We start from the raw sequence: 15103 nt of genomic DNA, 5'->3' as shown, positions 1-15103 counted from the left end.
TCTAATGTTTGACCTCTTCAAACTGTTGAGGTTTTGTTTGTTTGTTTTTGTCTTTTTAAATGCCTTGTAACTGTTCTTTGAAATATGGGCATGATGTGTTAAGTTAAAAAAATCAATAAATTGATCATAAGTGAAGTGGTGATAAGGTTTGTGAAAAGGACCAGCATTCTATGTTTCTAAAAATAGGTATCAGTATTTAGTGATCCGGTGCCCTTGGATAATAATTTTATCAATGCTATTTAGTTTTTTCCCTCTCTTATGTGGCATAGGATAGCTGCAGAGTGCTGAAGTTAAATACTTCCCTTTCCCAGTTACCTTAGACTATAATAGAACCCAAGTGAGTTAGGTTCCAGCAAAGTATTTTCTCCCGAGAGTAGACCTTGATAAAAAGAACAGGCTACTTGTGGATATAAAAATGATTTATTTTCCTCTCCTCCTTCTAGAAGCATGAGAGGACTTTTCTCCAGTATTTACTGTGTGGACCTGATAGAACTTCTGGCTGTAGAAATCACGAAAGTGTGGGGTACTCCCAATGACTGGGTCCCCTTGGAGTTTTTTATCTTAGAATTTTGATTTTGAACTTACACAAGGTAAGTTCAGGAGCTATTTTGAGACTTGTATGGGTAGTTTTAATCTCAGTTCAATATTCTAAATCTGTCCTAAATTTATTTGAGTCCAGTACAGATGCTTAGTTCTGGAGCTAGTGTGAGATTTTTGTGGTTATCGAAAAATTAGGTAGTTTCCTTCTTCACTGTCTTTCTTCAGATTTCTTCCACACCTTCTAACTGGCAATTTTTTTTCCTGGTTCCTCTGTCCAGAAACACAGGCTTTCCATCAAGGTTTTAGCCACAGCACTGTTACAGTGCTCAGCTACTGGATTCCACCCTAGGGGCAAAACCTTGAGAAGAAAAACAAAAAGCACAGGTAACTTACACATGTGGGTTCACTAATATGAATTTTAACTGTCCTTCACAACCTACCTGCTTTACAAACTTCTCAGGTAGTAGTTTATTGCCTTTTAGTCATCATTTATTTTTGTCATCAACATGAGGGTTGGGCTGACATGGGTTTACCCTGCCATAGGAGTACTGGAACTCAGAAGATATAAACATTTAAAAGTATTAATTTTTTATCATGAAAAACCTACTTTGGAGCCTTAAGCATGGTATTTAACTGTAGCCTCATCTTCCAAGTTTCTGAAACTCTTAAAATTCTCTTATCACAAAATTTATCTCTAAAGCTTTCTCAATCTGGCTTCCTTGTAGATTTTCTTATATTAAGAATGAAAAGAAAAAGAAGTGGTTGCTATATTTAAAGTCTTTATTTATGTGCTTTTAATCTAGAAGTCAAAGCATAAAGCTATAATCACTAATCTTTCAATTTAATTTTTTGTAAATATTTTGAAGATCTTTCATATAACATGAAGTTTAAGAATACAAATGTGGGTATGAGTAGATACAGATGAAAAGCTATTTCTATTGAATAACTTGGGAATTGAAAGATGAAGACAAAGGTATCACTCAGTGTCTAAAAAGTACAGAAATGGTTCAGTGAAGACAGATATGATGATGATTATTAATATTTTGTCTTTTTAAACCATATACATTATAATTAGCAGTAGTAATTCAGGAGTCAGACAGACCTGGTTTGATTTTTCAGTTGGGAACTTAAGTCATGAGCAAGATAGTCTATCTCTCAATGTCTTTTTCTACAACTGTAAAATGGAATTACTGTTACTTCTCATTGAGTCATTTGAGGATTAGTGAGTTAGCATTTTTCAAGATCTTGCATATGCGTCTTGCTTTCTGAGTATTTTATGTTTTTTTTTGAAAAAATAACTTTGTTTTACTAATTACTTCTGAAATTAGGTAAAAACAACAGATATGGCTAACATAGTAGCTACAATTGACTTTGCAAAAAGCCCCTTTGTATAGTTTAACATTTTAAAGAAGCTTTCAACAACTGAGGGGAAAAAATGCCATTCTATAATATGAGTTTATTACTTACTCTTTCAAAGTAGCGTAAAGATAGCAAAACAGAAAAACAAGAACATTTTGAATTTACTATGGTTGTTTAGTTTCACTCATTTCCTATAAATCTTTGGTTAACATGTGCATTTGGGAATGTAACTGGGACTCTTTGTACTTGTTGAAAGCATTGGCTATAAAGCATACTCTGTAATCAGTTCTCTGATTCATGTTTCATATAATTTAGTAAGACATCAAAATTATTTTCTAAATTTCAGGACATAATAAACAATCTTAAGAGAAGTAACAAACTGTAGATGCCAAACATAAGGTACAAATTTGACAGAGTTGATGTTCAAACACAGTCCAAATACTGACTGCAGTAAACACAGATTCAGAGCAATTTAGAGTAAAAATCCCTTGGGGTACCAGACACTCATCCAGCAACAGCACAGCTTAGATTCATGGATATATGAATTTCACACACACACACACACACACATATATGTGAAATAATGATATGCATGTGCTGTTTATTTCTAAAAGCGGATCTTACGATTCATGCAGAAATAGTCCAATGTATCTGCATGACAGAATCTTGTAGCTAAAGATAAATTATTTACAAGACTGTGATAGCAAACATGATTTTCCCCTTTTGATTTCTGTTTTTAGGAGATTCTTAAATTTTACTATTGACCACATGAACAGGAGTATCTCAAACCACAACATCAGTTTGATACTTTTTTGAGAATAGATGTTCTTAGCCAAATGAAAGGAACATCTGTTTTGGGTATTTGGCATGTAGCTATATTCCTTATTGCTGCATGCAATTCTGTAATGACAAGTGTGGTGAGGAACAACACACAAAAATGTATCAGATTATTTATGACCACATTTCACTGATACCATAGGTATTTCCTCAGTTTGCTTTGTAGCCATCACTGGACTTTATGTACAAGCACAGCATGTTGTCCTCTGCCATTTGACTGTGATCATTTCCTGCAGATAGGGTACATTTTGGGGCTGTTTGATAAGCCAGCATAATGTGATGCTTAGGAGGACTTACAGTTGGAACAGTTTCAAAAAACTCAGTGTAGCTTCATGGGACAGATTATTCTTCTTGGTTCAGTTCTCCCTTTTTTCTTAGTGAATACATAGAACAATTCTGATTTTTAATTTTTTAATTACTTAATTTTAAACACTTCTAGAAATTGCTAAATAAAAGTTCTCTATTTTTTGATTAGTACATCTCTGGAGTCATTGCCAACAGTGCACAATAAAAGGTCATACATTCTATTTTGTCCCTTTCATAAATTCTATTTCTAATTACTTTGATAAAAGATGATACTTGTCTTCTTAATTTTTTCCATTTTAAAGTTTATTATTAATCTGTAACATTTTAACTTTTGAAAGAATAAGCCTTCTTTCATTACAATCTTGTCATCTCTATTATGTTGTTTTATAACTCTTGATGTGTAGCTTTCTCATGAGATAACATTTTCTTTAGAGCATTATTTATATCTCACTATTTAAATATTCCAACAATATTATCTAACACAAAGTTTGGCAAAGCATTTATAGCTAGTGGTGCTATATAAATACAATGGTGAATGAGGTACCTGGAGGTGATTATGGCTTGTTAGTAGGAAAGAGGGTAGGGATAGCTCTAGGATAGTGTATGTCATTTGGAAATTAGGTGTTCATTAAGATTACTCCTGGTTGAAGCAAAATAAATATTCTATGCCAAATGTTGTGCTTAAATTATTGATAACAAAACATAAGGAAATAGCTGTAATAAGATATAATTGTGTCCATAACAATGACATAGAAATGTTCAGGGGGGAGTCACAACTGTATCCAAAATAATGAAAAATAAAAGGACACTTAAAGATGATGACATGTGGATTTGGAATAGGCATAGCAGAACTCTTGTTTGGTTTGAGGGTATATGGGAGATGACCCGATTGGATGAGTTAGTCATGAACAATCATTTATACAACATTGAGGGTGTTGAACTTTAAATTTTAGTCCATGAGAAATTTAAGTAGAGGAATTTAACAAGTAAAGAAGTTTGTTTAAATTGAAAAAAACTAAAAAAAGAAAAAGAAAAAAATGATTTATTGAAACAGTGATTCAAATAAAAGTGCTTAGAGACAAGGCTGTGGTAGAAATGGAGAGATGGTTTTTATTCATGATGCTAAAGTAGGGAAGGACAAGTCTTGTGTCCTGACTGGATGTGAGGGGTTCCTAAAAGGAAATTAATCCTTCAGACTTTAAGTCCATAGTAAATAGTTGATGTTTCCTATTTATATAAGCTTAGAAATGTAGTTAATTTATTTTTATGCTTACAAGAACTGGGGTGTAGGACAAAGGTACAGGGGGTGAGGGGATTTACCAGAGCAGAGAGGGGAGCAGAACAGGAGGATTGACTAAAATATACTGCTGAGGGAACAGTGGGTGAGACAAGAGAGTGGGGTTAGCTCCCTGGCAGGGGTTGGAACTCAGGCCATTGTGGTGGTAGTGCTGAGACTTAACCCCGGACCACCAGGGACACCTAAGATATTTACTTATTTTTAAAAGGCTTTAATCTCTTTTTCTTTTCTATAAATTTTGAAATGCATACATTTAACAAAGATTTAAATTTACTAGAAGGCCATAGGATTAACCTGGACAAAATAATCTTAGGTCTCCTTCTTTCTACTCAACATATCCAGTTTGATAGTAAGCACAATTAATGTGAAATTATTAGCTCGAAGGTGTATAATAAGAATATGATGGATTATTTCAATTACCATGTCAATGTTTTTTAAGTGTTAGGAGAATGTCAGGTATCATCAGTGAGTGACAACTAAGTATTATCTTTTATTATAACTATTAGTCTTGTCCTTTGTATAATTGTAAATATTTTCATTGAGAACCCTACTTCTTTCCTGTTCATCTGTTACTCTCTTCTCCAAGCAACAAGCCCATGCCTGTTAAATAGCTCCAGACTGAAAGAATGCTTGAATGAGGGAATGTCAACACTGTTTAGAATCTTCTAGTGGCTTTTTATTTCATTTAGAGTATGAGCTAAAGTTCTTTCAATATTCTGCAGGTTCTTATGTCACTTGATGACACGCTCTGCCCCTTTTCATTGACTTTACCACTGAGTCTTCTCTCCTTTATTCTCTCTTCCTGTTCCTCTAGTCTTCTAGGATTCCTCTCTTTGAACGCATCAAACGTGCTCTAGCCTGGAGGGCCTGGACATCCAATAGTTCTTGCTGGAAGACTCTCCCCTGGATATCTGTGTTCCTTCCTGCTCAGTTCCTTCACTGTCTCTGTCTCAATGTCCCTTTATTGATGGAGCATTTCTTGATCACACTTTGTAACCTAAAATCCTGTCTTCTGAACACATCTCCCTTATCATATTTCATAGTTTGTATAATACCACTTTCTGGCATTTTGCTTAATTTCTGCTTCCCCTTCTAGTATGTAAGCTCCAAGAGAGTAGGCACCTAGTATTCCAGTGTCTAGAATAATATCTGCAACTTAACTTTTTAATAGTAATGAATAAATACACTTTTTAGCACCTGCTAATTCAAGGGGTATAGCTCATCTATGACAAACCAGGAAATAGGAAGGAAGGCCTCTTCTCTTTTTTAGAAATCATGTTATTTTATTGTATTGAATTATATATCTATGTAATATATGTTACATATTACATATATATTATATATTTGGTGAAATAAAGCCTCATTGGAAGTCAGCTTTCAGGATGAATCCTTGATAGAAAGTAAAAGGTAAATGTGCACTGTTGGTGGTAATATTGCACAACTTCAGCATTCTATATAATACTTGGTAAATACTTATTGAATGAATACATTTGAGTAAACTGGGAACATGACTCATTTCTTAAAACACATGTTGTCAGCTGGTTTACACACACTGTGCAATGTAAGGGCGATGTGGGGAGCAGTTCTAACTGTAATTTTGTGGTTTCCTTCATTCTTTCCTTTGAATTATGGTTCAAATGCAATCTCTGATGCATTCCTCAGTTAAACTAAAGTTTTAAGCATTTTGGCAACTTTACTCTACCACACAAAATAGTTGAGAAAGAATCATGAACCATATGGAATGTTTGAGAAAGACTATGAATATGAGGTTAATGTCTTGGAAAACCCAAATGTCTGAGTAGGCAGGAAGCATAGGTTTTCATTTAGTCTGCTGATAATGGTAGTTATTTTTTGAGACTATTTTGCCTCAGTTAGTATTTAATGTCAGTCTTGTTTCTGGATATACAATCAAAAACTTCTACCACACCCACCAGATTTTTCAACAAAGCTCTGAGCAAGTGTGAACAGAAAATTTAGAGTCTAGGAGGTGTCTATGGAAATATTGTATAATTCTGTTATACTATTGTTTTATTGCATTGGCACATGCTGGTAACTGCTTAGCTAAATGTATTTTTCTTTCTCTTCTATTATATATTTTCCTGATGGTTTTTACTTACAGAATAATTACTTGAAGACTCTTGAAACTAAACCTTTTTTTGGGAACAATTACAAATGGATTTTCCAGCAACGTTTCTTAAATTTTATAGATGTACACCTTGTCTAGTATATGAATTTTCCATTCCAAGGCATGGTCTTCTTTTACTGCCCCCCAATTCTATCATAATTATATATTTTATTTATGTGCACTTTACAGTTTAATAAATGCTTGTATATGTTTTTATTTTTATAAAATATCTAGGGGGAAACATAGTGCTTTTCTTAATTTACAGGTGATAGAACAGAGAGAGTCCTGTGATGTTGAATATGTTGGTTGCCCAGAGATCCATTTTTTGTACCAACTGCATGCAGGCCTAGTCCAGATGCGGTGAAAACTTGAGAGAACAAAGCAGACTACTATGGCCATGAAGTTTATATTCCAGTGAATTTAATTGAACTGTGTAGACTGGTTGACTAAATAGTGAACCCAGACTGTAAACTGCGCCTCCTGTCTTTTGCTAGAGATAGCCTGCTTTCCTCACAAAAGACATGTGGATGATTTGAATGTAGACTTAGTACATAATAATGGGAGGTGCCAGTAGCTATTTGGTGTCTTCAAGTTTGTGATCTTTCTTTACATCTTCTACACATCCTCTGTAACTTCATGTTAGGCTCTAGCAGGAAAGAGAATTCTACCCAAGTGACTTCAGAGGCAGATGAACTTAGTGATGGGCATCACCTTCTATAAGACCAAAGGAGCAAAGATCAGAAATAGTACTGTTCAGAATTCATTGAAAACTGAGCCCCTGCAGAAGTGCTTTCCAACAGTAGCAGTCAGGGCACCTCATTGGTGTTAGGAGCCTGAAAAGTCCGAGGAGAAACTGCTTCAATCTCCTTTTCCCACCACTTTCCTGACTTCTGGTGGTAACTTCTTTTGTTGCTCCTAAAAATCAACCCAATAAACAATCTGATGGTGTGGACTACAAGTGACAGATTATTTTGGACCCGGGCTAAGAGGGAAGAGTGTTAATGATTAGGATTTGGTGACCCAACCAAAAATACTAAGTATCCTTTTATTTAAAGGAAAAAAAAAAAACACACCAGACTTTCTTGTTAATTATTTCTTTTGTCTCTTTTGTCTCAGGTCCTTCTAGATCATTCCTCTGATTTTCCTACAAGAAAGCATGTAGTCCTTTCTACCACTTTCTTCCTTATGATTAGAAAACATACAGCATAAGTTTCATATGTATTATGTATTTGTGTAAATTCATCTGCATTCTAGGCTATGGGCTCTCTTGAGAATGGGTTCTAGGTCTGACTTTCACATGGTGTTATGGTCAGGAATGATGCAACCTATGATTACTCTGAGTCCTTAGCTATTTGCATTTATATCAGTCCTTATTGCTTCAGCATCTGCTTAATACCAGTCCCTGGGCAGAATTAGATTTTAATAATATAATTAACCAGAAATACATTTTTTGAAGTGCTCTTTTTTATTATAAAGACAACATGCAGAAGGTATCAAAAACAGGTATTAGCTCAGTCTGTACTCATTCCTCTGCCATAAAGAACACCACAGAGTGAATATCTTAAACAAAAATCTACTTTTTCATATATCAGGAGGTCAAATGTCTGAGATCAAGGTTTCAGCAGGGCTGATTTCTTCTGAGGTCTTTGACCATGACTTTCAGATGGCCATCTTATCCCAGGGTCTTCACCTAGTCTCCCCTTTGCTGTGTCTACACATTTTATTCTACTAAAGAGACCTGTCATTGCTGTAAAGCACACTCAAATGACTCAGTCCTTACTACTCATTATCATAAGAACTGTCCCTTCAACTATGTAGCATTATATGACATCTCTGACTTTGTCATATTCTTGCCTCTAAAATTTTGTGTAATATGTTTATTTTTGCATAATATTATTTATCTTCCTCATCAAGTTAACACCTGTTTGCTCATGACAAATCATCAGACTTTTTCCAAAAAGATTTTTATCAAAGTGTTCATGGCTAGGACAAACTTGGCATGTGGTTCAAGTTAATAGAAGAATGTGCTATGAGGAATTCAGAGACTGGATTCTAGAGAATAGATTTACAGCTGTGTGATTTATTCCAGCATTAAAGCAATAATTTTTTTATTTATTTTTTAAAGATTTATTTATTTATGCGTACAAGAACTGGGGTGCAGGCCAGAGGTGTGGGATATGAGAGGACTCACCAGAGACAGAGTGGGGAACAGAACAGGTGGATCTATTGAAATACACTGCTGAGGAGAGCAGCGGGTGAGTCAGGAGAGGTCTGCTGCGCCATGTGTGTCAGCTCCCTGGCCAGGGATCAAACTCACTTTGAAGTGGCTGTAGATAGCTTCATAAGGCTGCGTCTAAACCCCTTTGTACCACGAGGGAGGCCTGAGATAAAATTTTTAATTTTAGAAACTCCGGAAATTCAGTGAAATACATTAGTAATAGACCCCTGGAGCTTTCTTTTCTAGATTTTGCCCAAAGTTATTCTCTTAGAATATAAATAGCATCCAAGTTTTAATATTAAAAATTTAAGTCTTAAAACTTGCAAGCTGACCTTAGATCTGAGGCATATAGCAGGGGAAGAGGAGGGCAAGTGCTCAGAAGATGCGGGGGGAGCAGAAGGGACTGTGGAGATTGATCACGGGGCTGTGGTGCTGGAAGAACTATGGCACTACACCTAAGGGGAGAAATCAAAACTGTCCAAATTTTTATTTTATTTTATTTTTTTAAAAAAGATTTTATTTATTTATTTATACAAGCACTGGGTACAGTCAGAAGCGCGGGAGGGTGAGAGAATTCACTAGAGCCAGAGCGGGGAGCAGAACAGGCAGAAGGACCGAAGTACACTGCTGAGGGGAGCAGCGGGTGGCAGGAGAGGTCTGCGCGTCATGTGGGACCCTCGCCCGGTGGCCGGGGATCGAACCGGTGCTGCCGAGGCTGTGGGCAGCTTCGCAGCACAGTGTTCAACTGCTGTGCCACCAGGGGAGGCCCAAAACTGTCCAAAAATTAACAATGATGTAAGAAAATAAATAAAATAAAATAAAATAAAATAAAATAAAATAAAATAAAATAAAATAAAATAAATAAAATAAAAATAAAATAGAACACTTTAAGTCTTCCAAGATTCAAAGGGGATTTTAAAGTCTTAAGGGATTGTATAATTACTAGATGTAGGATTTGACATTTAAGATTATTTATGAACTGACTATAAAAAAATTAACATTTATAGTTGAACATTGATTCAACTTCTACATTAGCTATTTTGGTTGTATCTGAATTTCCTCTGCCATTTTTGTGATGATAGTATAGTATGTGCCAAGCACATAATTCATTCACAGGTCACATTATCACAGTTAATTAGTCTGGTTTGTTCTTGCTACTTTTCTGGAATCAGCTGTTGTTCTATACAATTCAGTGAATGCTCATGCTAGGTTCTGACTTCAACCAAGTATTGGCTGACTTTCTCATAGAATGAGAAATTGAATTTATAAATTCAGACAATTAATATTGACACATTGACATGAGAACTTAAGTCATTAGACAAATTTCTTATACCACACTTTCAACAAATATGGTATTTTATATATGCAAAAAGCTAGTTTTATATTGACTTGTGTATTTCACAGAGCATGATATAATTGCAGAAAAAAGAAATACAGATTTATTATATATGAACACACATAAATAAAAATAACCCAAACAAACATTATTAGAATATATGCATGCACTATTATTTACATAATTGGTTTTGATAAAAAAGGCATAGGATTCTTTTTTACTTTGCATTCAGAGGAGTCTTAACTTTATGAATAGGTTCTATTCGGCTTCTTATATTTGCTTTGCTTTCTTCCTCTAAATTCAAACCATCTATATGCAAATACTATAGTACAGACCTAGTTGAGACAGCTGTAGATGACAAGGTTATTGAATCAATTCTACTTTAATCTTGGCTTTGTAAATCATTAGAGGAGTAAAATTTTTTTTTCATGTCTGTGTGTTAGAGATGCCAATTTTGCTTCACCCCTTTCCAGCTGTGGAAATTTTTATAACTATTGAATCTAAATATTTGCAGCTCATTCGACCTGCCAGGATGCTTTTGTTTATCTACAGACTGTATCACAACATGTCATATGATTAGCATAAAACACTGTAAAATGCCTTCTGGGAAAAATAGCTCTATAGATTTTTTAACTGAATTTTCCAGTTTCTTTCCAGTAGTATATTTGAGGACTGAATATTAAACTCCTGAAATAAGAATTTATAGTAGAAAAAATGGCAAGGTTTCATTTTAGGAAATCAAGTGTCTTAGCTAGAATAGTAAGTATTTAGGAAAGCAATATTCTTTTTAAAACTATACTATTTTATTTTTAAATTGAGTTTGCATTTGTTTACATGGTTGTTTATGTTTTTGAGGTATAAGATCTCCACGATCAAGTGTCACTACACCACTCTCACCATGAAAACATCCTCAGTCTGCTCCCATAGTCCTTTGTACTTACTCCCTTATTTGTTCTCACCTCTTTCCCCTTCACTCTCCATCTGGTAGCCTCAGTGTATTATCAGATTTCTAGGATTTGTTGTTAGATTGGCTTTACCTTTTGTTTTGTTTCTCTGTATTCCACATATAAATGCCACCATCCAGTATGTGTCTTTTTTTGTCTTATTTCACCTAGCATAGCCCCTCCAGTTCCATCCATATTGTTGTAAATGATAGGGTTTATCTTTTTTGATAGCCGAGTAATATTCCATTGTGTATAAATACACATTTTTCTGATGCACTCATATTTATTCAAGTATTTGCATTGCTTCCACAGTGTGGCTATTATAGTGCTGCAATGAACATGAGTGTCTGTTCCCCTTTGAATTAGTATTCTTGTATTCTTCAGGCCAATACCTAGAAGTGCTGGGTCATGTGTAGATCTATATTTAATATTTTCAGAAACCTCCATACTGTTTTCCATAGGGACTAAACCAGTCTATATTCTGTTTTAAAAGTACCCATATGCTTATAAGATAGGCAACTTTTTTCTCTGTTTCACTAATAGCTTCTCTTGGTTCTTATATTCCCCATGAGTTAAGTGTGGAATTCTAGAATTTTTTTCTTGGAAAGGACCTTAAATATGGTCTGTAAATTTGTTCACTTTATAAATCAGGGTAAATGAATTGTGTGCTTCCAAGTATTAATTGTAAGATTGGGAGAAAATTCAGGAATCAGTATTTCTCATTGAAAACCTCAGTGAGGCCATTATTCAACAATGCCTCATTATTGTCTTTTCAAACAGGAGAATGAAGAATTCTGTATTCAAGTTTGTGATTTGTGATTATTCATTTACCTAATTCAGTTGTGGCTATTAAATGATCTAAATTGTTCAGTTAACATTTGAGAAATATTATACATTTTAAGAACTTATATTTGTGTGAGCATGTTTAAAATCAGTAGGCATAACACAATATTCAAGACTTTCCTATGTATTTATAAACATACTGAAAAAAATCTGTGAAACAATCTATGTGATTGTATTCCCTCATTAAATATAAAAATAAGTATAATATATATATTTCATGTTGAAAACACCAATCATAGCATGACCATTGTAAATTGTACAGTTTTCAGAATTAATATTTTTAATTGTACTTTATTTCATGTTATACTGGTAAATAAAATAGGTGTCTCCTTATTTAGTGTTCCTGTAACACATCACCATGTCATAATCATTTTTAAAATTCCCTTGGGAAAAAAGGCTGAATGAAATAGCCAAATAATTTGAAAAAATGTAGCAAAATATGAATGATAGAGAAATTGTTGAATTCAAAAATATTTAAGAATGACCAAATATTACATAGTATTTCATGTCAGTGGATTTTTTTATTGGTGAATATGTATTTTTGATATTTTATTCATGATCACTTTTCCCTTGATAATGAGACATTCTAGATAAAGATTTTTATCAGGTCATTGGCAATGTTTATTTAAATATCAGACTATGCCACAAACAAGTGCTAGACAAAACACTCAAAATACTTTGAAAGGTTTCAAGATACTCTTGAGGATCTAGATGGATCATATCTAGAAAAGACTTGAGGAGGCCCTTGCTTCTTGTACATGGCTGCCTGGCTACTTTTGCAGTTCTATACAGCAAGAACTGAGGGCTAAAGCAGAGACACAGAAAGCTTCTAGGCAAAATGAGAGATGCATGTTTATTCAATATAGTTAAGGAAGTCTCTATCAAATTATTTGCTGTTCACTATTATAAATGAGTAGACACATATGGCCACAGACAAAATGAATACTTGCCTAACTTACAAAATTACACTAGGAAGGTCACTAAGTGAACAAGCAGCAATAGCAATAACTGCAAAAAAAATTAACCAATGAAGAGCAATGAGGATGGAATTTAATTTCTAGAGTTGACGTTTAAAATGTTCAACTTTTGGCCAAAAATTGAGACACACAAAAACCAGGGCATTTTGTCCTATATACAGGGAATAGAAATACAAGAACTGTCCTTAACATACTAAAGAATTTAAATCAACAATTATTAATATATTCAAAAAAATTAAGGAAACCATGACCTAAGAAATGCATGAAAGTATAAGACAAATAATTTATTCCTAATAGAGTTGCCCTACCAGAAATAAAAAGGAAATTTTGATTAAAATAAAAGAACACTGGACACTAATTAAAATTCATATAGAAAAACAAAGAACACTGGTACATATGTAAATACAAAATAATATAAACTATATTTTTATAGTACTTTCTTTTACCTGATTCAAAATACAATTATATAAAGAAAATACATAAAACTATGTTGATACATGACATTGTATAAAGCATAATTGAATAATAATGATAGTACAAGAAGGGTGAATGGAGCTATATAGGAACATAGTTTTATATAATAATATTATTAAATTGATATTAATCTGAAAAGCAGTGTTTTAACATGATAGTTGCAATCCCTAGAGTAATCACTCAAAAAAAAAAAACCCTCTGAATATAGTAAAATAAATAAGAGAATTAAAATTGTTCACTATCTCTTTATCACAAGAAAAGGCCATAATAGAAGGAAACTAAAGTAATGAGTTTTAATGGTTTTAATGCATGCTTAGGTGGCTCCAATTTTTTTCTTAATAAAAAGACACGAGACCCATGCTTTTTAATTATAAGTTGGATTTTTCTGGTCTCTGCATTTCTCATTCATCTTTGTAAGCAGTAATTTTATTTTAGATATACTGATTCCTCTAACAGAACATGGTAGTTGGATCTACATATTCATTTAAAATTATCATGTAAATTTTCCTAATAAATTATTCAGATTATTGAACTCAATTCAGTTTATTGAATTCAACTGAACTCTAGTTACTTAATATTAGAAGTACAATACTTTCTATATGTAGAGTTTATAAATGTATTTGCTTTTCTTAAATCAAGTCATTACTTACATTTCATTTGTCTTATTCTGTTCAGCGTAAACTGAATACAGTAAAATGTTTTGGGGTTTTTTTTTTTTTGAGTTTTATTTTTATTTATGCATGCAAGAACTTGGTTGTAGGCCAGAGGTGCAGAAGTGAAGGGATTTACCAGAGACGAAGTGGGGGGCACAACAGGCGAATTTACTGAGATACACTGCTGAGCTGAGCAGCTGGTGAGGCAGGAGAAGTCTGCTGTGCCATGTGGGTTATCTCCCTGGCTGGGGATTGAACTCATGCTGCAGTGGCTGGTGATAACTTGGTAGTGCTGAGACTTTAACCACTGTGCCATCGGGAGGTGGGGGGGGGGCCTAAAGGCAAGTTTTAACAAACAAAAGCCTATAGATTTCCTGAATACAAAATGACAGAACAATAGCAAATATTAAGAACTGATATATAAAACAGGTGTGAGTTTCTCTCTCCTTCCTGTAAGGTATTTCAAACATTGAAATGTAAATAAGTGATTTTCTTCTGATATTTAAGAACAATTGATCTGTTATTGTGTATAAACCTTAGAGACGTGTGCACTCAATATCCACTACTTCTGTGCTTCTTTTTTGGCAGGGAGACATCCAGCAACTGCTGATCACTGGAGACCCCAAAGCTGCCTATGACTACTGTGATCACTATAGCCCTGACTGTGATTCTTCAGCACCTAAGGCTGCACAGGCTCAGGAACCCCAGATTGATGAGGTGAGGCACATCAGGCCAGGGCAGGATTTCTCATGGCTATAGTATAGACACAGTCTTGCAATTTGGAGGTTTATTTCTATTTATTCAATTTTAATGAAACTGTATTTAATAATGCCTTCATATATCTAGGAAGAAGTGATTTTCATACTTTCTCCCTCTCTTTCAAATAAAGTCAATGCATCTTAGCAATGCACCATTAAGTGATCTTGTTGATGTGCCAGTGTTAAGGAGTGTACTTACACAAACCTGGAAGGTTTAACTTACTGCACACCACGGCTGTTAGAGGAACCTCTGTCATATATACAGGCCATCAAAAACTAAAACATATTATGTGAAGCATAACTGTATTTTGTTATTTAAATGCCTTAAAACAGATATATTGTATACAATGTATATAAGCATATTGGGTTTTTTTGGGGGGGAGGGAAAAAGGGGGCACATTTTGCCCTTACTGGTTAAACAATTAACAGTCTCAAA

At 34.1% G+C, this 15103-nt stretch overlaps 1 protein-coding gene across 5 annotated transcripts in view; it reads left to right on the top strand.

Moving 5' to 3' along the window:
* COL11A1 (collagen type XI alpha 1 chain) overlaps positions 1 to 15103 on the top strand; it is a gene marked incomplete at its 3' end in the record, with an annotated part of 194034 nt that overhangs the window by 34079 nt on the left and 144852 nt on the right. For all 5 annotated transcript variants that reach the window (XM_084242704.1, XM_084242702.1, XM_084242705.1 and 2 more), the window contains exon 5: positions 14498 to 14626. In XM_084242704.1, the coding sequence (XP_084098830.1) occupies positions 14498 to 14626 (129 nt within the window). The remainder of the gene's footprint in view (positions 1 to 14497; positions 14627 to 15103) is intronic.

Source organism: Talpa europaea (assembly GCF_964194135.1).
Source record: "Talpa europaea genome assembly, chromosome: 9".
Lineage (NCBI taxonomy): Eukaryota > Metazoa > Chordata > Mammalia > Eulipotyphla > Talpidae > Talpa > Talpa europaea.
Note: the sequence above shows the minus strand (reverse complement) of the source record. Positions and strands in the feature narration are given on the sequence as shown.